This window comes from Lampris incognitus, chromosome 1, assembly GCF_029633865.1.
Source record: "Lampris incognitus isolate fLamInc1 chromosome 1, fLamInc1.hap2, whole genome shotgun sequence".
NCBI lineage: Eukaryota > Metazoa > Chordata > Actinopteri > Lampriformes > Lampridae > Lampris > Lampris incognitus.
Window position 1 is genome coordinate 126,861,011 of NC_079211.1, and position 26,487 is coordinate 126,887,497.

The window sequence follows — 26,487 nt, forward strand, 5'->3', positions numbered from 1 at the left end:
GGAATGTGACCCCACTGCCACGACTACCCCACACACACACACACTACTCCCACACTAATGACCTGCAAATGTACACATTGCAACAGTGAGGAATCGTGTTTATCTAGAGTTCTGTTGGATTGTGTATCCCAACTACTTGCTAAGTTTATTAGTTTTGAAGGCTTTGCTACTCCATATGCATTATATTAGTGAATACATTCATCTGTAAAACATTTCTCATACATTCAGTGCTAAAACACAAAGTTGGGATAGGATGGACATGGCATAAAGACCCTTAAAACTTTTTGTCAAACTTGTTCAAAATGGAAACGAGTATTTTTTTTTCCCACCGTCGCTCCCATGGCACATTTGTGGTTTTGGAAGCAACAGTTGGCAAACTAAAACAAACTGAAAACACACTGTCAAATGCAAATATCCACCATTACCCGTGTCTGTCAGTCAGTCTACACCAGTTAGCCGAAACATTAAAACCACCTGCTTACTATTGTGTAGTTCCCCCTCGTGCCACCAAAACAGCTCTGACCTGTGAAGGCATGGACTCCACAAGATCTCTGAAGGTGTCCTCTTATATCTGGCATCAAGACGTTAACAGCAGATCCTTTAAGTCCTGTAAGTTGCGAGGTGGGGCCTCCACGGATCAAACTTGTTTTTCCAGCACATCCCACAGATGCTTGAGCAGATTGAGATCTGAGGAATATGGAGACCAAGGCAACACCTTGAACTCTTTGTCATGTTCATTCTTAAACAATTTTTGCAGTATGGCAGGGTGCATTATCCTGCCAAAAGAGGCCTCTGCCATCAGGCAATACCATTGCCATGAAGGAGTGTACTTGGTCTGCAACGATGTTTAGGTAGATGGTACTTGTCAAAGTAACATCCACATGAATGCCAGGACCCAAGATTTCCCAGCAGAACATTGCCCAGAGCATCACACTGCCTCTACCGGCTTGCCTTCTTCCTTCCCATAGTGCATCCTGGTGCCATCTCTTCTCCAGGTAAACAATGCACATGTACCCGCCTGTCCACGTGATGTAAAAGAAAACGTGATTCATCAGACCAGGACACCTTCTTCCATCACTCCATGGTCCAGTTCTGCCACTCACATGCCCATTGTAGGCGCTTTTGGCAGTGGACAGGGGTCATCATGGACACTCTGACTGATCTGCGGCTATGTAGCCCCATACACAGCAAGCTGTGATGCACTGTGTGTTCTGATATCTTTCTTGCATAGCCAGCATTAACTTGTTCAGCAATTTGAGTTACAGAAGCTCTAATGTGGGATTAGACCAGGCAGGCTAGCCTTCACTCTCCATATACTTCAGTGAGCTTTGGGTGTCCATGACCCTGTCACTGGTTCACTGGTTGTCCTTCTTTGGACCACTTTTGGTAGGTACTGACCACTGCATACTGGGAACAAACACCCCACAAGATCTGCCATTTTCGAGATGCTCTGACCCGGTCGTCTAGGCATGACAATTTGGCCTTTGTCAAAGTCGCTTGGATGCTTACACTTGCCGATTTTTCCTGTTTCCAACACATCAACTTCAAAAACTGACTGTTCACTGACTGCCATATATATCTCACCCCTGACAGGTGCCATTGTAATGAGATAATCAATGTTATTCACTTGTCAGTGGTTTTAATGTTTTGGCTAATCAGTGTGTGTCATATATGATGTAAATCTTCCTTTTGGTTGATAAGATATCTGTCGCTGACTTGTGCACATCTAACTCAGCTGTGACTTTTTAATGATGTTCTTTTTTTCCTTTTTATTTTTTTTGCCCATGGTGACAAGGGCAAAGATAATTGCTGTATGATTGCTTTATCTAAAATGTGAGGCCACAGATATCTGGTACAGTTTGCCTGAGAATGTAGTTTACCGTTCATGATAGCAGTAGATTACAAGCAATTGCATTTCTTTTGCTCTGTCCTTAAAATAGTAAATACTGTTATTTGGCGTAATTGTTGACCTTGTGTTTCATTTTCCTAGGCAGCAGATTAGATGCATGTGGCTCTTATATTTTCAGTCTACTGCTAATTTCAGTTATTTTCTTCTTCTGCTCTTCACCATTTTTCTCTTAGAGCACATCTTCTGAACTTGAGACATTTTGACAGATTTTTAAACAAAGAATGGCCATAATGGGAAAATGTATAGATGTACCGTCAGCATGGTATTAGCTCAGACTTTGGTTAGTATATAGGGCCTCATCAGTGTGTGTATATAGCCAAGAGCGTCTCTGTCAGACGAGCATTTACTTTTCAGCCTAAATGAGACATCTGGCACAGGCGGTGGTAGATTAACCCATTTTCACCTGTCCTGTTGTTCTTTTACATCCAAGCCACGTTTCAATGTGGGTACTTAACCCTAGTTTCAATAGCACAACTTATTATTGAATTGGCTTCTGTGAAGTGGTGACCATGACCAAATACAAGTTGTGATTTCACACCCAAAGAAGTATTCAGATCCTGATACAAAACCACTTTTGTATAAGGAGGTCACACAGACACACACACACACACACACACACACACACACACACACACACACACACACCTTCATGTATACTTGCAGTGATTACGTCACCAGTTCCCAAGAGTTGAAACTTTTCACTATTGCTGGGTTATGTGGAAAATATGATCATGTTAATTACAAGTAATTTTACACTATATTGATTAACATCCCGTTGGCGACAGGGGATGGCATCTGGTGCTTTACCTGTGCCCCCGTCCATAGGGTTAGTAGTTGTGTCAGGAAGGGCATCCGATATAAAAAAAAAATTCGGATCATTATGCGGATTGACAAGACCATACTGGATCAGTCGGGACTCCATACGGGATCAGTTGAGGCCCAGGTTAACAACGGCCACCATTGGTGCTGTGCCCTCACAGGGTACCGATAGAAACTGTGAAATCGTGTGTGTGTGTGTGTGTGTGTGTGTGTTTGTGTGTGTGTGGGGCGACCCCTGAGAAACAGGGAAAAAGCCGAAAGAAGATTCATTTACGTCACAATATCTGTTTGCATATTCAAAAATACCATTATTAAGAATCCAGCTGAGGTTTATCACATTGAGCTGTTTGGTAATGTAAAGAATAATATAAAACCGAAACTAGTTTTCAAATAATACTTCCAGAAAATACTACAGAAATTTTAGGTAATGGATCCTCGTTATCATAAATTTAGACAAAAAACTTGTGTATTACAATATGACAACATCCTAATGTTAATATCTGATAAAATACAAGTGAAAGATGATAATATTGAATTATTGCCCAGCCCCACTTTCCATCCTTGCACTCTGAGGAGAATTTGATGCACTTTATCTGAACATGACCTTTAACCCTTCCTGTCCCAGTCCTGGTGAAAAGCAGGCTGTCCAGCGAGAAGTCCTAAATAGTTCTCACACATCCCCAACATGCACTTTCTAGTTTAGATAAATCACAAGATAAGGAGATGATTTAGTAGAAAGCCTCCCATTAAGAGCTAGCCTAGCGCCTGTGTGTTTTGGCCATCAAATCTGCCTGGTCATTGACGTTCCATGTTGAGAATTTGGTGGTTGGTGGAAACACTTAACAAGTTCACCCATGTGCGCTGATGGTGCGAGGAGAGTCGGATAAGGCTTGCATTCTCTTAAGTGTATCTCCTGCTGTCTCTTCCAATTTGTTTGAAATGAATGGGACCTTTTGATTTTCTTCAAGGTCTGCGATTCGGTCTGTTTGTCATGTGAGGATGCCAAGTGACCATCCCAAAAGAAAGCATGTCACAGTGATTTTTCCCTAGAATACCAGCCCTTAAGCGGCTCCTTGTTTGTCTTGCCCAGATGTATAAAGCTAAAGCTGTCAGAAAGACATGCCACTGTGATTTGGTTTTTTTTTTTGTTTTTTTGGGGGTTTTTTGTGCTAACTTCCCGCCAGCTGCACACTTTGGTGTCCAAAGCTATTTGCACCTTCACCAACAAAATGTATTTCATCTCGAGTCATGGTCACATGCAACTTATCATGCTGTGTGACTCAGCTGAGTTTCGCACACATACACAAGCACATGTGCACACACATTCTTGTACTTCTCTCTTTTTGAGGACTCCCGTTGACTACATTCATTCCCAAGCCCTTAACCCTAACTTTGACTATCAGAACTACATGTCCAACATTAACCTCATCCCAATTCTAATTTAAACACTAGATCCAAATCCTAACCCTAAAATAGACCCTTAAAGAACTGAGAACGTCCCCACTCTGATGGTTTTAAAAACTCAAATTGGTCTTCACAATGATAGAAGTACAAGAACACATGCACACACACAGACAGATCATCCCATTGTTATTTCCACCATGGCTCATAAATGACTCACTTCTGGCTTTTTTCTTTTTTTTTTACCCCCCTAATGATCTGTTCTTTGTGCAGTCAGTCAGCCTTTCCAAACATGCATATCTTCCAGATAGAGTTGGATGAGTTAAAATTGAGTAGATGTTGGAGATTGACTCATTGAGGTCATTTGATAGGAGCAGTGACGTCTTCTCAACATGGCTTGACCATGACTATCAAGGTTATGATGTGTGAGGACGGTCATTCTGGGAAATCACAGTTTGCTCTTGAGCTGAACTGAGGAGTCACCAGTTCAGATGCAGTCCATACACAGCACACGTGAGAGTTCCACTGCAGGTTTATAAAGCCTATAAAAGTATGGAACAAAAAGTGCTCAGCCCTGATGCACGTCGAACACATTATCTCCATACAGTTGAACCATTTTCCTTCAGTCAGGAACTAAAAGTCTGGCGCAAAGACGAGGCATTTTGAAATGGAAAAATTTGTAGGAATCTTAACATTAGACTTTCACTCTCTTGGCATCTTCCCCCTCCCTCCCCTCTCTCATTCCCTCAGTAAATGGTCACATTCCACGGAGACTTCCTCTCCAAGCAGCCAGCTGGCGAATGAACACATCCTTCTTAAATGGTGCGTCTGTCCAGGAGCTAAGCTTTATTCGGCTACATACATTTTCAGGAAATAAAAAGGACGCATCAGAATCAGGCTTAATAGGCCAACTCCGCTTTTACACAAAGAAGGCATTTGTCTTTGGATGTTAAAACTTAAATGTACTTTACTTACTAACATACATACATACATACATACATACATACATACATACATACATACATACATACATACATACATACTGGCATCTATAGGTCTAGTATTGCCTGTAAATTTTCAAGTGAATAGCTAAATATTTACATCATATCCTGACTGGGCACTTAACATTGACATTGCAAAACAGATGCATTTGCACTGGTGCAACAGAGCTAAAGACTGCTGCACTTCATCTTGGCTCTGTATTCAGGCTTTAGAAAATCTAGCCTGTGACAGGAGACTTAAGCCAATCACGGGTAATTTCAGTGATAGGGCGTTCTATTGGCTGTTTTACAAATGGAGATGCCTGTGTATGCGATCAATTCGTGTCCATCCTGCCCTGCTGGTCGCTTGTGGACTAGTTCTCCCTTCTCTACCAGCCCCCCACACGAGTGTTTTATTTTCTACAAATCAACAAGACCAGCTCGAAATTGCTGCTTCACATGAACAATAGTGTAACTAAGAGATTCACTGATTTTTTTTTTTTTTTTACATGGATAGATTATCAACTATGATACAAGTTTCATGTGTCCCGCTTTGACATTTCCTGATTTATCTATCCATCCATTATCCAAGCCGCTTATCCCAATCGGGGTCGCGGGGATGCTGGAGCCTATCCCAGCAGTCATTGGGCGGCAGGTGGGGAGATTTCCTGGTTGTACACATTTGAATTGTATGCTTGTGCTCGTCTGGTGGGAGGGGCTTAGTGATACAAGGCAGCAGAGAGAGGCAGAAGGTTTTGCACTGGAATTTTCAATCTTACCTACTGCAGCATTAAGTTGTGATAGGTGCCCCATGGGAATGAGTTGAGCCAAAAACTGCTGTACTGATTTACTCATCAGGCTTGGGAGAGAAGCAATGCATAGTGGAGTTTTTTTTTTCCTTTTTGCAGTTATCAGGATGTTTGTGCAGGATAGCTTGTGTTAGTCATCACTGTTCAAACAGTGATGTCAGGCTGATTTCGCTATGGGAGGGCTGCACTGTAATGACTCACCAGACTTATGAACAGGATCTGTTTTCTTCTTTTGTTCTCCATCCCTCCTAAGTTATGAATTTGACATGAATTAGTCATAGCCATGTCTAGGCCACACCCCAACAATGTTGAAGCTACACTATACAAGTTTGGCAAAATAACAGTGTTAATTGGCTGTGAGAGGTACTTCCTCTGTGCATTTTAATATATATTGCAAAGCTATAGTGGCATACAGTACCAAAAGCTTGTTGTGGAAATGTTTGTTTTTGGTTTACCCCCACATATGAACCTGTTCAAAAATACGGAAGGCACATTAACACTTGTCCTTCTTTAGTGTGCAAAAGCCCTGTTTTTCAATGACAATTTCGCAATAACAGATGTATAACATGCTATGCGAAAGATTGTGAAAAGGCTGATTGCACCAGACAACTTTTAGGCTAAAGCAGCAAAACCACTTGGCGTATTATCAGCAGTGGATGCAAATTGTTCTTGTATAAACTCAAGAACAATTAATGATTGAAAAAAAGCATAGTGTAGCTTTAAAGAAAAAGAAATACTTGAACTAACTCTGACCAGCTCCCTCGCACTTCTAGACCAGTCCCTGAGCCAGTCACTATACCTGGCAGCCTTCCTGATGGCTTACCAGGAAGCCTAATTATATACCCTGGCTGCTTGGATAGAAACTCTGATCCATCTCATTATTTTCTCCCGATGCAAAATCAGCATTTTATAACCACAACGCACAGCAGATGGGATCAAACGGCTCATCTCCTCCCTCTGCTCTGCAATTACAACTGCGAGACATATTTCCCATATGAGAGCCCATATGGAAAGGGACATAGTTCAGCCATCTACTAATTACCATTGGCATGTTGTGACATTTTTATAGCCCGAAACTCGATTATGCCAAAACCTGTTACTTTTTTAATACATCTGATTCTGAGTCTGAGTAATGGGGAAAGACCTCCGAAGGGAAGTGAATATGGAAGCGCTCTTCTCCAGTGCTGAACTTTAGGGAAAGGTACAGATGTGGATTTTAGCTTTCATTAGCTCATTGGTCCACAGAGGATATCCATTATTCCTGCTATCATAGGAGAAGCCAAGACGTTTAGCATCAGCCAGACAGCGCTTTCACTCTGGTTTCTAATCTCTGAAGGCTGGCCACAATCAACAATTCCCACAGTTTCTGCAGAGGTCTGCGAAGTCTAGATAAAATATTTGTTAGTTACCACATTTTACAATTTAGGAATTATGGAATAAAAACTATGTGCCCTGATCCAGTGAAAATGCTGTGTTGATGCACAGTATACGTATGTGTCATATCACGTTCATCTCAGATGGGGATATTTTGTTGTTTGAAGGAACAATCCAGTGATGGATACAGCTTAATTGATAGTTATCACACATCAGTACACAAACATACATCATATTTAACACTGGCCAAAATCTCCTATTTCAGTCAAGAAATAAGGATTTGGTATTTTGAAATGGAAAATGTATGGAATGGAAGTCTAGCACTTCTTCGTACTACAGTTTCAGCTGCATAAGCGCCACAAATTAAAGGTACAATCTGCAATTGAGGCATGCGGTGGCTGTCCCCTCCGCCTCTGCCATTGCTTTGGTCAGACTTTATAAACATTGTTCACACTATTACTTCCGAATAAGAAAACCAGCTGTTGCCGGATCGCTTTCAATTCCTCTTGAGGCTTTCGGTTGTCGCCATTTCTCAAACATGGTGAGGTATGTCATGTTTCTTGTTGTCAATGGAGCTCTCGTGTTGTTGCAGTACTTTGTGTCGTTGCATGCTACTATGAGATATTCTTATATTTATTTATATTTATATATATTAGAGTTAGGGTTATATATTAGGTGTCCTTGAGTGCTCTGAAAGGTGCCCACAAATAAAATGTACTGTTGTTATTATATTTGTATGTTTTGAAAATATTCTTTTGTAGAGATGTATAAACTCAGAAACCTTCCTGAAACACTATAATTATCTCTGAACAACCCTTAACTCGGCAGCGCTGAGGCTAATCTAATCATGTTTGCGTAAATGGTGTTGGAGGTTTTGCACATGGGAAGGTGAACGTGGTTTCCTGCTCACAGCAGTAAAATGGACTCGGTGATAAGGACTTAAAAGAACGGTGCATAATGCCACACATTCTGCCTTGACTCTGTTTGACTCAGCCTGGACAGACTGTCTTTGAAAATAAGTCTTTAGTTTGTCAGGTCAAACTCACGAAGGTCAACCTTTCATAGCCAGAAGTTAAATTAAAAGACGTAAGCCAGGAAATGGATACCTGGTCCCCAGGGTTGGCCTTGAATTACAAAGCTGAATTAAAGTGGTTGAAAAGCATGCCTAGGAATTGCCTAGTTGATCTTATTATAATTATTACCTTGTACCGGTGCATCCAATTATCATGGTTATTTTTCTGGGCTATGTGGGGTTTTTTTTTCTTTCACTTTTTTTTTTATAAATACAACCCATGACAGATTAACCATGGATATTCTGAATTATCATAGGATAGCTGGTTTTGTTTATGACCAACCTACCATCTTTAGGCAGTAATTCAATGTTATCATTTACTGTATTTCATTAGTATTGGGATAAAATTTGGATAGTCATATCCATTTTGCACAGTTATTTTTGTCTTAATTAATGATAATGAGAGCTTAAGCTTAGATTTCTCAGAAGATATGTGTGAATTATTTGAGGGAGTATTATTTTAAAACTAGGTTGATATTATACTTTACCAAACAGTTCAGTATGATGAACCTCAGTTGGATTCTTAAATATGGTATTTTTGCTTATGTAAACAGATTGCCACATCTAACAATATATTTATTGTGTATAATCTGTGTGAAATTTCCTATGATTATTGTGATAATATTTCCTACATCGCTCATCACGATGCATCTGTAGTTCCCTATTCATGATCGGTGGAGTTTATGTGAAACATGATAAACCAACAAGCATTCAGTACAGGGTTACATTTTTCAAAACAACAAAGTAAGCCAACAGAATTTATTTCAGGTGTGGTCCATGAATTAGGAGGGGAAAAAAACCTCAACTTGCTCTAGTCTAAATACCACCGTACACGGTCATCCCATTGCTGAAGGAGTGTTTGTATGTGTTCCTCCAGTGCGGACGGCGGAGGTGATGGGGGAGTTCAGCCGTCTGTATGAGCAGCAGTACGCGGTGGCTCTCTTCAACAAGGTGCGCTTTGACATCGAGGGAGGAGGAGGACCGCAGCCCCAGCTATTAAACCGCAAGGTAAACCATCCTCTTCCTCTACAGTCGTCCTAGTCTCACAGACAGAAGCCCATAGAGTTTCTCCAATACCATTTTTAGTACGTTGTGAGCCAACAGACTTTTTAACATGACATGTGATTAGCATACGGTGACTCTCCTTTATGATGGGGCTGAATGATGACAAGTAGAAAAAAATCATACTTTAGCTTGCTTGTGGTATGCATTGCATTGTTAGAGTTAAAATAATTTAGATACTTTATATGCAGCTTTTCACTTTCGTAGCTCTATTTGCAAAAAAAAATCATTCTAAGCAATGATTATGTAATTTTACAGGGAGAAATAAACCATTTGTCTAGATCGTCATTAAATCGGACTAAATTATACTATTTTGCAGATGCACTCAAATATCTTTTATTGAGTAATCATAAGAAAGTGGACCGTTCTAATTTTCATTTTCAAGCATTAAATTTTTTTATCTCAACATGACTAATATGCTAATTTTGTCCCACACTGCATTTTTTGCAATGAGACTATTGCACATGTATATATTGCGATGTTGACTCTGAAACGATGTTATTCAGCCCTACTTTATGATCTACCATGTTTATGAACATGCATTTAACTTGTATCTTATTTTGTCATTACAGTGTTTCATAATTTTCATGTGACAGCTTTATAATCTTTGCGTATAAGCATTTGCAAGTCTGCCTTTATTTCCTGTGGGTGATTGGTGTCCAGAATTAGTCACACAAAATGGGACAAAAGCCTAAGCATATCATGGATTTGCTCGTCCATGTGTCATGAAGAAACAAACCTTTGGGGACATGTTGCGTCATATATTTTAACCTTAAATGGCCTCTTTGAACAATAAGGAGGCCATTAAAGGTCAAAAATTAACTGGGAAGTTTTAATTACCGGTCATACTGGGAAAGATTGTATGACATCATTTGGTACATTAGCTCCCCTTTCTTCAAGTGTGTCCCAGGACATGTGCCATGTTGGATTTTTGTATGATTGCAAATGTGTTTACCTTCAAAAGTTTTTTTCATTTTAAAGATTGGTCCAGAATGAACAACGTTGCCTTGTATCAGTTGTCCTTGATTTACCCCAAAGTTTGCTTTTGTTTCTGACTTTATATTCATGAGCATTTACTTTAAATGTTGATTTTAGTTGTGATTTTGATTTGTTTTTATTCCCCCTGTGAAGTGATTTTGTTACTTTTACTGAAACTTGCTCCCATCTGGTGTGATGTTATACGTCATTCGTCAAAATCAGCATTTGCTAGCACTGATTTAATTGGTCAAGGCTGTTATAGTGGGTTTCACTTGTAAATGGTGTGTCTGCTGCTTTATAGTTCACACACACACACTAGGCCTGTCCATATATATTCCAAATTCAAATATATAGCCGAATTGTAAAAAATAAACAGACATTCGAGTGTGAAAATTGATACTCGTTTGTAAAAAAAAAAAAAGAAAGAGAGAAAAAAAAAGCAGCACTACCATGGCTGGCTGCCTCACCAAGAGCCTTGGCTACTGCACTGAATACGCTGTGATACGGACAGGAGTCGCACAACATCACTTTCATTGGTTGAAAATGAAATTTAGGTCAAGCTGAAACAAGCAAATAATTCAACAAAAACTGTGGGATAAAGATGGCAGAGAGTTCACAACCCAACTCGGCCTCAGAGAGAGCGATTTTCACTCCAAACAATCCAAAAAGCCCTGTCCGGAAATACTTTGGGTTTTAGTCAGAAAACAGAAAAATTGTGGAACCCCGAGATAAAGTCGTATGCAAGCTATGTAAGCTAAAGTTAGCTTCATTAGTAAGCTTCACTTAACAGTAAGCTTCAGTTAGCGATCATTGACTACAACAGGCCTATATTTGGGACAGGAGTCGGGACCTTTAATTCCTTTCACACAAAACTCCTGCTCAGCAAAGATGGAAAAATACTATCAAATTGTTTATTCAAACCAATATGAATATTACCTAATCAGAGTGAGAGAGAGAATTTTGACAGCCCTAATGCACGCACACAGCATAAATCTGGAGTTGTGGCCAGTGTCATAATAGACTGGACGAAGAGCGCCTTGAGGAATGTAGTGTAGTCGTTTTTTGGGGGACATTTCTAACTGGGTGGCAGGAAATTAAGTAAACATCCATTTATAGATTCAGTCGAGACACTTTTTTCCCATGAAACCATATATGGGGCTGATGTTTTATGAGTTCATGGGCACTGCAGACATTTGAACGTATCATGAGAGCATGTGCTTCTTTTAAAAATGCATGGTATATTTAGATATCTTTGAACATTAGCCCTGTGTGCCACCCACAGGTTCCTCTGGAGAACAAGTCCATCTTCTCTGGAGCGCTTTTCCAGTACATAGAGGAGAATAAGAAATGGAGAAACCGCTTCCTCTTCATCCCAGACTCCTATAACATCAACTATTACGACAACAAAGCGGTGAGGAAGAATGCCGGGGTTCTTGAAACCCAGAAAAAATACTAATGTTGAATTTGATGAATTTAAAATTCGGTAAAACAGTTTAGAAATCGCACAAAAGTCACAGAAACCATAAAATAAAGCATACTTCTGTCCCACTCATGTTACAATTAATGTATTTTGTTACTGATTAACCTCTTGAAATTATCATTAGTGATGTAATCATTTTGGTTGCTACAACTGGATAATATGAACTGATAAGCTTTTCATTATTTTATCAATGTATGTGTTAGAAATGAACATGCTGGTGTGTGGCTGGAAGAGAGAAATTTTGGATTTTTCATCCAACTGTTAATTTAGATGGAGAGAGTCAGTAGATGGACATTTTTAGGTCAAACTACAGATTTTCAATGGGATTTATGTCTGGGTCATTCCAGAATATTATCCTTGTGTTTTTTAAGCCATTTCATGGTTTTTGATGTTTGTTTGGGTCATTATTTTTTTAAATCTTGGACCTAAGCAGATCTCTCGCTGACAGAAAAGAGTTCTCCGGTTTCCCGGGTGTTTCCTGAAAGTTGGACTTTGTTTGGTTTGAGAAAAATATTCTTATAGTGCTTTGTTTTCTGGCCAAAGATCTCAATTTTAGTCTCATCAGACTATAAAATCTTTTTTTTTTTCCCAGAAGATCTCAGATTGCTCACATGGCTTCCAGCAGACTCTCAAGTATGATGTAAAGATGGACTTCAGAGTATTTTTGGCCACTAGTGGCGCTATTGAGCAAAGGAAAGTGGGTCGTCGGTACCGTAACAAAAACGTCAACGTCCTCTCCAAGCCACTGGGATGAAATTCAGGCATAAACATTGCAGCCTTGTAATTTAAAAATTATAGCTTTCTAAACATTAAAAATGAAGATTTTTCCAAACATCTTTGAAGGTAATGACTTTTGCCAATGTAGTCAGAGGATTCCTAACAACATATTCTGCATCTGCATGAGTGAAATTATGAATGAAAACAAAACTCTGCAGTTCACCTTTAAATTTGGCCTTTTCTAGAAGCGCCTTCTCCGAGAAGCTCTCTCAAACAGGCTGAATCTGAAGTGCTGAAGAGACTGTTGAGCCCTGGACGGTTTCTCTCATTTCAGCCAACGAGCTCTTGCTGTGCTACACTGCAAGAAGAAAAATAAAAAAAACAACAACTTTGACAAGGGATTTTATCTTGTTTTACGTCTCATAATGTTTATTTCAAGATACTGCTGGTAAAATGTTTTTACCCGGCAGATAATACTACTTGTTTCAAGAAAGTGTAATTGTTCCATGATTATAAGACTTGTAAGGATTTTTCACTAAACGGAGAAATCAATCTCTAAGAATGATTTGAGGTCATCTTTCTTTTTTTAGAGCAAATGTCTTGAAACGAGTCCTGTTATCATGAACCAAGTGCACTTTCTTGAAACACGGACAATATCCGCCACTGGGATGAGACAAGCAGTATCTTCTGCTAGCTTTATGAGGCTTAAAACGAGATAAATTGGGCTTTTTTTTCTCTTTTTTTTTTAATTTTTTTTTTTTTGCAGTGCATGGGCATTGTAGATGGTCTCTGTTACTTCTCTGACAATTGGCCCTTTCTGTTGGGTTGCTCATTTTAAGTTGTCTATGTAATACTTAAGTAATTTTTCGTTTTTGTAATGCCGACAAAACAAAGGTTTTACTTTTGTTTGAGCATAGGCAATGTCGATTTAATTAGAAAAATTCTTCAACCAATTTAGATTACACTTGTGATCATGGTCTCTTATCTACTGTGTGTTCCTTGTTTTGTCCACCAGTCCCATGATAAGGGGCTCCATCCCAAGGGGACCATCAACTGTGCCAGCTACAGAGTGTTGACCTCCATGGAGCAATATCTGGAGCTGACCAGCAACAGCCTGCCTGGTGAGGAGGAGAAAAGAAGGGTTTAAAAGGAGGGGGGAGAGGAGGATGGGAGGGAAGAGGAGTGAGGGAGAGAGGAAGAATAAGTAGAGATGGAATCATAGATGTGAAGCATGACTGTCATGTGACATTGTTGTGAACAGATTGACACAGGATCATTGTCTTCTAAGTTTGCAATATGAAGTAGGTCTAGTACTGGCTGCATTTTCAGTTGAGTAGCTAAGGTCACATATTATTTACATCATATCCTGATTGAGCGCTTAGAATTCACATTGCAAAATATGCTTTCATACCAGTTCAGCAGTGCTAAAGTTGGCTTGTCTGAGTCATGTTTTTAGCTAACCAACAACCCAGAAAAGCAAGCTGACACATCAGAAACTGTTCAAAACTTTTATCAAAAGATTGATTTGTTTGAGCAGGTTAAAGGTGATGGAGCACATCTTACATCTCTGTCAATGGTGTTTCTGTGAAATCCTACCTCAAATGAAACCACACGGACAATACCAAGTGATAGAATATGAGGGAGAGGCTAAGAGAGGATAGTGGGGGGGGGGGGGGCAGCAACAATAAATGTTCTTGCCAATGAGGATTATGACCTACATTTTAAAAAAATGCACAATCTTACAACAACATATATTTTTAGACACACTTGCAAACAGTTTTGGAGGGGTCCAACCCCCCCCCCCAAGTCTAACAGATGGTACAGCTAAACATGAGATTAAATGTCTGTAATTAAATGTTTGTTAGTTAGTGAGTTAGAAAGTCCATGAAGTGCTTCACAGCCAAAAAGTATCAGAAGAATGATAAGCGGGAGAGTTTGGTATGAGCTGATGAAGGAGGGGAGGCAGAGGGGAGGTTAGGACAGGTGGGAGTGGGTTGAAAGAAGACTTCAGAGTTAGGGAGGAAGAGTGAGATATAGCTCAAAGACTTATGTCCAAGAAAGTTGAATCGGTTCATCTGGACACGTTTATTGACAGAAACGTTTTATCACTCATCTAAGTGACCTCTTCAGTCTAAACTGACTGCAGGTACCCCCACCCTTATAAAGACTCATGGTTGCCAGAGGAAGGAAGGAGTAATTGTGTGTGTGTGTGTGTGGGGGGGGGGTTTGAGGAGCCCATGTCAGGGTTGTCGCTCAACATATAATGTCAAGTTTAATCCTTTAAACAGGAGAGCAGAAAGGTCTGACTAGTTCCATTATGAACCACTAAAGGATGTTTAAACCACTTGGGGGCTTTCTTTTTTTTCCTCTGTGAATCAGATTAACTTAATTCTTTATTAACTGCACAGGTAGTTTGTCTAATGACACTGATTCAGGTATACATCAGCAGCTTGTGTGGTATTAAAAGTACACATGACACCAGGACCTCAACATTCCCTCCAGGGGGGGGAAATAAAATCGCATATAGTCAAAACTACATAACCCCCCCCCCAATATACAACTGGCATCGTATCAGCATGTGTGTTCAATAGAATTTAATAGTTTTGCAGCAGTTGTAGGGGTGACGTGCTTTATTTTGAATCATGTTTTATTCCATATTTATACTGTTATAATAAAAAAAACACGTTTCATAAATAATAGAGGTAAATGGTACAAAGTGAAAAAGTTCCAGAACCAGTGTATACATGAGCTCTGCAAGATTGTGCATGACTCGGTTGTGTACAGAGCGATTTAAGTTGTTGGTTTGTGTTTGTTATTGTGTGATTTTTTTTTTTTTTTATTATTTTTTTGTGATTGTGTGATTGTGCATGCATACATTTTCCAGGCATGAAAGCCAAAGTGGGAAGCTCACCTTTCCTGAAGTGTGCCACCCAGTTCCCTCTGATCCTCTGGCACCCGTACGGTCGTCACTTCTACTTCTGTGTGGTGACAGAGAAAGAGCAGCAGAAGTGGCAAGCTGTCTTTCAGGACTGTGTCAGACATGCCAACGATGGTGAGTGCAGCCGTCAAATGTAGAAATCACAACAGAAACAAGCCTGCTGACAGATCTGAGACAAAATTTCACCACAGTTACGTAAATGCCTGAATGAAAATACAAGTTTAGCATACCTTAACGCATGTAGATTTTGCTGGTTGCAAGAAAGAATTATAAAAGAAATAGATTTAAATATTGAGGATTCAAGATGGGGCATTTGGATGGTATGACAGGCCAATATGCTAGCATCCCAATGCTAAGTGTCATAGTTTGAAACCTATTGTGGCCTCAGATATGGCTAACCAGGAGGTACAGCTGTTAATGTTCCTGCAAATAGTAATGTGAATAGTGGCCACTATATGTGGTGGGGCATCTGTACAGCTGTGGGGGGATCTGGGGGGTGGTTGGCTGACTCCATGTGAAAGTCCACACCCTCCCAAACCACCATAGGGAGTTGTACCATGGTGAGTTTTTAGTAAACGGGAAATCAGACATGGGATAGGGATGAAAAAGGCAGAAAAGCTTAGGGGAAAAAGAAAAAAAATGCTGTAGATCTATATCAAATTCAAATGATGTTGAGAGCTGCAGATTGGAAGATAAGCGATCAAGAGGGTTCAGTCTTTTTGATTTAGGTCTGTGTTTTGGTGATTTACTCAACCATGAAGGGAGTGGTTTAAAATGAACAATGACGTACTGCTCCTCAAAGCATTCCTATGTAGTTGAAGTTTAAAGTTTATAGCTGAGAAATATTGTGGTTTGATACTCGTTTTTCACCAGGTGTAAAAGGTAGCCGGTATTAGGAGGTGAAAAACCAAAGATCTGGCAGTGACTGCAAGGCTATACTTGCCCAGAATCTTATTACAACAACATTACATTACATATTACAACAACATTGACCTGTGTCTAGAAGAGCCAAGGGTCCTACCTACAGACTGGCAGATCAAAACAGCAGAGGAGATGTTTCTGAAATCTCTGAGGAACCTGTACGCTTGGTTGCATCCTGCGCATCATATTCTTCATAAATTTTATAAGTCCATTATAATTCTGTTTATCCTCTTTCAATGTTGTATTGTGTAAATTGTGTAAACACAACATCCATTGCACGTTGTCCGTCTTGGGAGAGAGATCCTCCTGTGTTGCTCTCCCTGAGGTTCCTTCCTATTTTTTCCTCCCTGTTAAAGGTTTTTTTTTAGGGTGTTGTTCCTTATCCAGTGAGAGGGTCTAAGGACAAGATGTTGTGTTGCTTTAAAGCCCACTGAGGCACATTTGTAATTTGTGATATTGGGCTTTACAAATAGAATTGACTTGACTTGGATATGTGGTTAGATTTGAATAGAGCTTATTTCACAAATTGTTATCATAAAGGCCTGACTATTGCAAGTAGGAGAAGAGTAAAGTTCAGTTTGTTCTGTTTTGGTCAGAACCCCGTTTCCCATTGAAGCTTTTGGACTCAATATTTATGGGAAAGAGAGCTTGCATTTACATTTACGCTTAAAAAAAAAAACCAACAACATATGCACACATCCATGTTCTGAAGTCAAAGTAAAAGACTTGGAAACACCTAGAAATGTTCAAGTCAGTATTTCAATGAATGTAGATGCAATTTAAAATAACTAATTTATTTGCTAACATTTGTATTTTCTATTTTCTCAGTGCATTCTTTGAAGTAAAAGTGGAACTCGGTGATTACAACTTTTGTAATGTGCCATTTGAACCTTTTTAAAGCTATCCGAATAAAAATAACATCATGCAAGTTCTCAAGTGGTTGCTACAAAAATAATTTCCCCCTCATTCCTCTTAACTTACCCCTGTTTGTTGCTTTTTTGTTTTTAAATATATTCGCTTAACAGTTCAGCCATAGCTCCATTTCTCTCATTCCTCTCTTCTGGTTCAACTTTTCCTCACAACCTAAAAGAACATAAAGTCATTAATTTTTGAAAACGGGCATCAAAACAGATGTTTTGGATGCACTTCATCCTCAACACACACATGCTTTCTATCCTGGCCTCCATGGCACTGGAGCAGGAGAGCCAGCCACCGTGACTAAAGATGGCTTGAAAGTAAAAAGGCCTTGAAACTGTCAAAGTCCCCAGCCATGTGCAATACAGACGGGAAGATGAGCCAAGTCTTAAATAATGGTCACAGCTGTGTTTCTGCAGCATTGTAAGTCATCCAGCAAGAAGCAGGGGAGCTAGCTAGTGCAAACCAGTGCAACCACTGCAATAACTGGGGGTTGAGAATGCCTTGCTCAAGAGAACAGTGATGATGGGGGGAGCAGAGCATCACTCTTAAGTTTCAGCCAATAAAAAAATTCTGATTCCCCCCCCCCCCCGCCCCAAACAATGCGGACCCACAACTATTTTGGGGTTTTTTACTTTTTACCCATTAAAGCCATATTACCTTCCATGTGCCAGAAATGCAGTAAATCATGCCATTTTACTTTTAGTTATGACATATATTATTCATAACTTTTGACGTTGCATTTTATTCTCAAGTAAAATCTCAGATAAGGATACTTCACTTTAACCTGGTACCACCCTGATATCTGATTCCAGTATCCATATCGGTGTTTTCCTGTTTGTTTCCTTTTCACGATTTTTGCTGAATAGCCAGTCTAGACTGGACAATCACAATTCATAAACTGCAAACAGTGGTATTAAGTGTCATTCCAGGGAGGTTAATGTGTATGCAGATTTTCTTTCCAGCTGATTTCACTGATTAACACACCTTAAATTAGACAGAGGAGGACTACTCGGTGAAATCAGATGTAGTGTTTGATTGGAATGCAAACCAACTCGCACACGACCCGCTATGGCATATGGTTGAATCCAACTGACCTAAAGTATGCTTCACAGATTTGTACTGTGTACAGATGGAGACAGTTCTTCAACCTTGGTTGTAAGGTTCCAGTGACTGATTTCAGGCGTTAATTTGTACTGAAAGCAACTGCGTTGGTTTTACTACTGTTCAAGGGCTGACTGTACTGTAGTAGTGTGTTGTGTAGTGTAGTGTAGCTGTAGTGTCTGGAGCATTGCTGCAATGCACGAGAGCAGCCATAGGCAGTATACAGATTCACTAGTCCTTTGTAGGCAGCTGATGGGCAGTTAGATTGCTATTTTGCTTTAAAGTTGGTGTGAAATGGGTAATCAGATTTAACTTGTGTAAATAGATAAACTAACCATTTAGCAAAATTTTTTTATTTGTAAATGACTACTAATGTTGTGTTTTTATAAACCTTTATCCATATCATTGAAAATTAAGACAAAAAAAGTCAGGAGCTTCTGAGAAAAGCAGAAGATTACGTGTGTGTGTGTGTGTGTGTGTGTGTGTGTGTGTGTGTGTGTGATTGATTGATTGATTGATTGATTGATTGATTGATTGATTGATTGATTGATTGATAACTGTTCTCAATTGTCTCAATAACTGTGAGGGAGTGGTCTCGTCCTCATTAATATTCATGAGCTGACCTTTGAGTGAAAAGTACAAGGAAGGATTGGTGGTAAGGGTGAGCGGGGTTTTCTTTATTGATGATATGATCTGGTTGGCTGTATATAAAAATCAGAAATGATAAGGAACAACTGCAGGTTGTTCCGCTTCCGGTGTGGGAAGATGGCGGCGTGAATTCACGTTTGCAGCGGCCTCACCCAGTACCGGTGTGGGAAGATGGTGGCATGAACTTGCATTTGTGGAGGCCTCACCCAGTATCATCCATGCAGTGTCTTTGTCCATGTCTGCATCTAAGTTTGCTTTGTCTTCCTTTGATGGCTGGGAGAGCTGGTGCTGGATCGGCAGGGAGAACTTGGTCTGCTGCCTCCTGTGGGCCCAAGGACCACGGCCCTGATCAGAGCTGCGCCTGAAGAGGTAACACCAAGGGCAGTCTGAAAGGACACAGAAGCGGGGCAGGCTAAGTTAACTGCTAACCCATGCAGACAGGCAGTTCCGAAAACGGCGAGAGTGGTCTGACGGTGGCCTCGCCTAGCATTGACTGTGTTTTAGTGTTGTTGTGTAGAGTGCGGGGAGGTGTGTCGAGGGTGTGTGGCAGGGAGAGCTGGCGTTGGATTGACTAGGGGAGCCTGGTCTGCTGCGTCTGGTGGGCCCAGGGACCACGGCCCTGCCAAAGCTGCACCCGAGGAGGAAATACCGAGGGCGGTCTGACAGGACACGGAAGCGGGGCAGGCTAAGCTAACTGCTAGCCCATGCAGACTGCCAGTTCCAACAGTCATTCTGGCGTTCTCTGGACAGTGGAATTTTTGGACTGTATTGCACAGAGTGGACTGTGTTGTTAACTGTGTGTTGTTTTTTTTGTGCTTTGTTCTCTCTGTTTTTGTATGTTTTTGTTGGTGTAGTTTTTGGGAAATTTTGGATGTGTGTTTTTGTCTTTTGTGTCGCACTGCTTTGGGCTGGAGGAAACGGAATTTTGTTTCTTTTGTGTACACAAGTACATGAAAGAAATGACATTGTTCCTGATTCCTTTTTTTTTTTTTTTCAATTTCCTCCCCCATTTGTAACTGGCCAATTACCCTGCTCTTTTTTTTTCTTTCTTTTTTTTTCTTTTTTTTTTTGAGCTGTCCTGGTCTCCACCCCCTCTGTGCCGATCCGGGAGGCGCCCCAACTGACCAGAGAAAGCGCTAGTGCAGCGACCAGGACAAATACCCACATCTGACTTCCCACCCGCAGACATGACCAATTGTGTCTGTAGGGATGCCCAACCAAGCCGGAGGTAACACGGGGATTCAACCTGGCGATCCCGTGTTGGTAGGCAACGGAATAGACCGCTACGCTACCCGGACGCGCCCTTGTTCCTGATTCCTGATATATAAAATAAGTGTCTGATGACATCATGAGTATAAGGGAGGGGGGGGGAAACTGAAAGAAGCTGAACCAGGGAGCGCTTTTTTAAAAAGAGAAAAATGGATAAACTGAATTCTTTTTTTATACTTGATGTCTGTGAATGTTCTCATTCATCCAGGTCATGGTTATCCAAAGGAGTTGAATCAAGTGCAACTGGACTTGGTATATATCCGTGAAGACGGATCGAAGATCGGAGCACAGGGGAGCCACGCATATCAATAGCTCTGATAACGACGGGTGCGGCCAAACATCGGTACACAAAAGAGCCACTCATATCAGTAGCTCTGACAACGACTCCTAGAGGATAAATTCTGTCTCATCACCAGCCAGTCAGACTAGCTTGGTCTAGTCAGAAAGGCACGAACTGAGGAAGCCTCTTGGATGAGAGGTGAAACGTCTTCACGGATATATACCAAGTCCAGTTGCACTTGATTCAACTCCTTTGGATTTTTATACTTGAGTTTTTTTTGTTTTTTGTTTTAGTAGAGATGCTACAAAATGCATGATGATTCAGTTAATAAGTTATGTTAGAAAATATTAGTGTACTAATTTCAATCTGACTTTAAATTCTGTTAGAATCAGTTTAGTCAAACTGACCAGGCAACCACAGACCGTTTCACATAACACTTGATTTGTATTTCTGGAGTTGATTTCAGAATTAATGTGAAGGCTTACATTTGAACTCCTCCTAAAGTGGCTGGTTTTTGTCATCGCGGGTCTTTAAATGGCCAATGCTTCTCACAAGTCTGCGGAATGGATTCCTTGAATAATATTTGAATAAATTAGGTGAAGTAACTGTGTAATCAAGTGAAGCTTGAAATGCAAATATATGGACAAAAAGTATTTTGCAGAAAGTACTCTACATACTTTATAAGTAAATCATGTGTTGTCTCCCCTAATTACAAACCTCTCGCTCAGTTCACCTCTTCAGCCTACTCTTAAACATTCCTGTCTTGTTTTTTTCTTTTTTAAATAAGGGCAAGGAAAGAACAATTATATCTTGGTATCAGAATCAGAATACTTTATTCATCCCCGAGGGGAAATTGGGTATGTCCCAGCAGATTCCTGCATGATCACCTAAAGGTCACTTTTGCATCTATTGTGAAGGTGTACTGGCTCTCTCTAATATTGCTCACATGTTGTGTCAGGTGGTGTTGCCCTCACTGTAACGTCAGAGTTTGACCATCCATCCAACTCCCACTGGCACCATGTTATTGGTACATGAGCTGATACGGTTGTGTTGTTTAGGCATGCTAAATGAGACATGTCCTCAGCTGTGTTGTCGGCTTCCGCAGTCTCTGGTGAATAAGTAATTGGCTCAAGGGCGATAATGGAGTGCAATAAACTCAAAAGATATCATGATGTGTTAACCTGGTTGCCACAGTGACTGGTTGAATACAGGAAAGTGCAGGTTTGAAGTCAAGAATCTTTGTTCTACTTTCTGATGAGTTGTCGCTGCTGTTTAGCAGAGGTTTCATTAACTGGTACAGGTGCTGCAGAGTTCACATTCAGCACCTGTGTCTTGCCGACACTTAATATTAACAACACCGACCGTTTGTAGTTACTGAAGTGCTGAAGTGGTAATTTATTGATTGCTGCTTGTCTGTGACTATGTGATATGCTGTAATAACTTGTCGCCGATCATGGCTTGCTTTGTTGTGAATCTACCACAGAGTTTGAACTTGAAGTAAACATGGACAAAAACTACTGTGGTCTTTAAGCGGCACTGTTCTCATCTCTCCAGTTGATCCTTGGCAGTCTGCATTTGCAGTCCATTGCAGTTAGTGTTTTTGTTTTCCATAACTTTAGTGTATGGTGATGGGGCTTTACAGAGCTTTTATTTATTCCACCAAAGGTTAAAGGTGCTTGCAAAAAGAATATCAGTACATTACATTTGCTCTCCTGAGGAAAAAAAAAAGTCGTTTTGCATGGTCAGAACAACACACACAAACATTTGGACAAAAAAACAACACAAATATTGGTTTACAAGAACTAATTTATATAATCAGTGTTGTTAGAATTGTAAGCTCAAGTGAACATTACAGTTTGCAGGGTGGGCAGCATGTTCAACAGGCATTTACAGGTTTACATATTTGCAGCTTGTTCACATAGTAAAACCATCTTGACAGATAATCTCTTCCACGCTATATTATTTTATCTTTTTAGCAGAGTTTCTTAAACTGTAAGATGGCTTATTTTGAGTCATGAAACGTTGCTTAGTAATTCAGAGGCATGGATCTTGGACCTGCTCTGCATCATTTATTTACTTTATCCTCCCCTCTGCAAAGGCACCATTATGTTAATTAAAAAGCATCTGGTTACCATTTAGCTCCTATTTTGCCACATGTCCTGGACACTTTTTTAGGCAAAGGAACCATGAGGTTTTCTTTTTCTATAGTTGGCCTAATTGAATTATTTTATTCAGTTACGTTTCCCTGGAGGGAGATTAGCAATTTGTTCCTGAAACACCCAACCAGCATGTCATTGTTAGGGTTGCGCAACTGAAAAGAAAATCAAAATGCTGACTACTGTAATATGCAAAAAACACGATGATTGAAATTTATTTTTAGAATGATGTCACTGTGTCCTAAACCATTGTCTTGTCAGCAGAATGAAGTTTTTCATTGTGTTCTCATCATTCTTGTCGTTCTCCTTCCTCAAATTATAGGGTTGTTTTTTTTCTTTCTTATAGACAAAGCAAGCCATAATGAGAGAAACTGGTGGCATTTCAAGTAACTCCTGTTTAGCTTGTGTCTAGATCTGATGTAGTTTACATAGATGGAGCCTCTGTTTATTCTCAAAGTGCAACCTGATGCTCGTTTTGATCCACACCTTTGTGCTGTAGTGGATGAACAGTCTGCTGACGTTTCAATCAGTCGTTCATCTTTTAATGCTAGAGTCTATCCCGGTTTAGCTGACACTGAACATGATCATTTGAGATAGAGAAATGTTGAAACCAAAACAGGTTTGAATCTGTGTGTTATCACTAGAGCAAATATGCGAAGATTAAGAGGTGGTGTAACTAGCCTGCTAATTGAATTGACTCTACTACGTGCTAGCTTTAGATTTACCTGTGTTTGTGTTGTTTTACCACCTCAGCAACATTTCCCCATTCTGCAGAGACGTGCCTCTCCCTGGCTCTCTGGCATTGGTTTCTCCTATTCTCTGCCAGAGATCCATTGGATATTAGGGTAATCCCAATCATTAAGGGGGGAAAAAAACAACGGCTTAGTTATCTGCCGCTGGGTAGAAGAAGTTGTGAGGTTTATATAAACATACAAGTATGGCGAAGAATCAGGACTGTCAGTCTTATTCTGCTAGCACCAAGTTTAGCCTTTGTCTCCCTTACCGCTGTAACACTTGTACGTCATTTGATCTTATAAAATTAAATTGAAATGTGTTTGAGAATATAATTGAAGAATTTGAGTTATAGAAGGAGAAACTAAGCTTTCTGTGCCTGTATCAAACAATCCTAATTTAAAATATGGGTCTGTTTTATGCCTTGTTTAACAGCTATTACCGATGTGAACGAGCCTTTTACAGCATCCGAAAGCACCAGAAGCTGAGATTCACTTGTTGCTTAGTGTTAGTTCTGGTATTAAGAGACCTGTCAATCAATCTGGGAGTGACAGCAGCTTCCAATCCCGTGTTGTTGTTTTTTTTTTTTTTTTTAGTTTGGTAGTGGGGCAACCCTTTAGGTTCACATTTGAATAAAGGATTGCAACTTTAAGAATTACATGCATGCACACGTCTTTTTTGATGGCTTGTATTTCTCGTGTATTTAAGGCAATAGCTAATCAACAGAGGTCAAAATCAAAGCTTTTGCAGATTTCGCAGTAGCTCATTTTGATGGATACTGTCTGTCGAGTTAGCAAGACTTTCCTGGGACAAATAATACAAAATGTGTTTAATGCCTTCTCCATAGTGACAATTATGGAAGAATGAAATAGTTTGTTGTGGCTAATAGCCAAACAAGATGGACCAAGTTGAAGGAAACCCGTACCAACATGTCTTAAAATATCAACAGTCGACACTCAGATCATGTTTTGTTTAGTATTAGTTTGCGCTTTGAACTACATTTTAATGTATGAATGGTACTAAAACATTAAGTGTTTTGTTACTACAAGGGAAGGGGATTTTGAGTTCTCATTTAAACAAAAAGGACAGTCATCAATACGAATAGCTTCAGCAATCGGTGCATGTTAACTTGAGCATGTAATGAAGAAGGCTGTAATGTCAGCGTCCATTGCTGATGCTTTAAACAATGCCATGTTGAGACACCATCACTCCTCTGAGTCTCTGCAGCAGTGATGCATCTGTAGAGACTGTCTTTCTGTCTCCTGTCTGTCTGTCTGTCTGTCTGTCTGTCTGTCTGTCTGTCTGTCTGTCTGTCTGTCTGTCTGTCTGTCTTTCTGCGTCTTTGCCTCTCGTGGTTTTTTATGTTTTTGTCTTTTCTTTGCTAGTTTGTTCTGTTTATTTCTCTCTGGTTCTCTTTAGCGGAGCACAAACTGAGACTTGTGACGACATCAGCTTTCCCACTTTATCCTGTGTTGTTTTTTAATTTGTGCAATTTATTTTTTAAACATTATTTCTTGATTGTTCTGTAATTGGGGATGTTTAGGAACAGGGGAACTATTCGCGTGCATGTTTAGTTTTGAGAGAGGACAAATGGAAACTGGAGCAAATTTATGGTTTGGGGGAGAAGAGGGTTTATTAAAAAAAAAACTGGAGAAAAAAAAAACATATTGCCTCTTAATAAAACTGAACGTGTTTTCTGCTAATTGTGACAACACTGTGTTGTGTTGATCCGGTTGGTGAGGAACCTGAAAGAGGAAACGGCACCAACAGTTAAAATGCCTTGGCTGTGACACAGGCCCTCCACAACACATGTGATAGGGTGAATGACTCCATATGTTCCCCCTGTGAACCAAACAGAGGAGCATTTCAGTGACCTCTTTAACATCCCTGTTACACAAGGTGCAGCTGAACCACAACGCTGTTCTCTGGGTCAACAAGTCATTCTTTCTCACATACCGGGCCCTTTTTACTCCATTAAGGTGTGAGGGGCGGTGGGGCCCGACTTCAGTGTTTAGGAGCCCCTCCCATATTTGAAAGGTCACAAGTGCGATTCCTGAATTGGCCAATGTTTGCCAACAGCTCTGTGTGGGGAGGGGGGGGGGGTGGCGTGTGTGCGCGCGCACGCACGCCAACCCCCCCACACACACACACACATTGGGTTAGAAAAACCAGAAACCACCTACCTTGTGGGGACATTTTATGGGTCCCCACTCCCCATGATGAAAAGGGTCTTCATTAGGCTTAGGACATGGGTTTAGGGTTAGAGTTAGGATTAGGTTAATGTTAGGGTGAGGGTTAAGGTTAGACATGTAGTTATTATGGTTAGGGTTAAGGTGTAGGGAATGAATGTAGTCAATGAGAGAGAGAGAGTCCAACAGTCCTTTTAGCTAGACATAATTAAACTTGCTGGGTCTGGTAAAAATCCCCCTCATACCATGAGACTGAGTCCAAATAAAATTAACTCCATTCATTCTTCTCTCTCTCCCTCTCTCTCTCTCTCACACGTGCACACACACACATTTTGAGTGGGGTGTGGGATTTCCTGCCTTCTGGACTGTGGCTCGTCACCAACCCTCCCCCATGTGCCCACACTCCCTCACACACTTCCTGTCTTTGTCATACTTGGAGTTCACACACACACACACACACACCAGCACAGACAGTCCAACAGTTTTTCTAAATGACCCCGTCCACATAACTCAGATCTTTTTTTGTTCACCCTTGTTTATCAAAGGTTGTACAGTGGATGTGGAGACGAATTTTCAGAGAAATGGAGGCAATCATTTCAAACATTGCAACACACACACGTTTATTTCTCACTTCTGTGTTGAGCCAGCAATGCAAGCATTTCATTATGAGAATAAGTGGAAACTTGCTCTTCATATATGACAAACTTGAAACACGTACACATTAACATACACAC

The 26,487-nt window shown here is 40.3% G+C and overlaps 1 protein-coding gene across 1 annotated transcript in view; it reads left to right on the forward strand.

The window, feature by feature from the left end:
- Positions 1–26,487, forward strand: part of LOC130113808 (protein Niban 2-like) — a 53,339-nt gene that overhangs the window by 3,749 nt on the left and 23,103 nt on the right. Inside the window, exons 2-5 of the mRNA XM_056281457.1 lie at positions 9,242–9,372; positions 11,687–11,815; positions 13,617–13,722; positions 15,486–15,653. Of these exons, the coding sequence (XP_056137432.1) occupies positions 9,242–9,372; positions 11,687–11,815; positions 13,617–13,722; positions 15,486–15,653 (534 nt within the window). The remainder of the gene's footprint in view (positions 1–9,241; positions 9,373–11,686; positions 11,816–13,616; positions 13,723–15,485; positions 15,654–26,487) is intronic.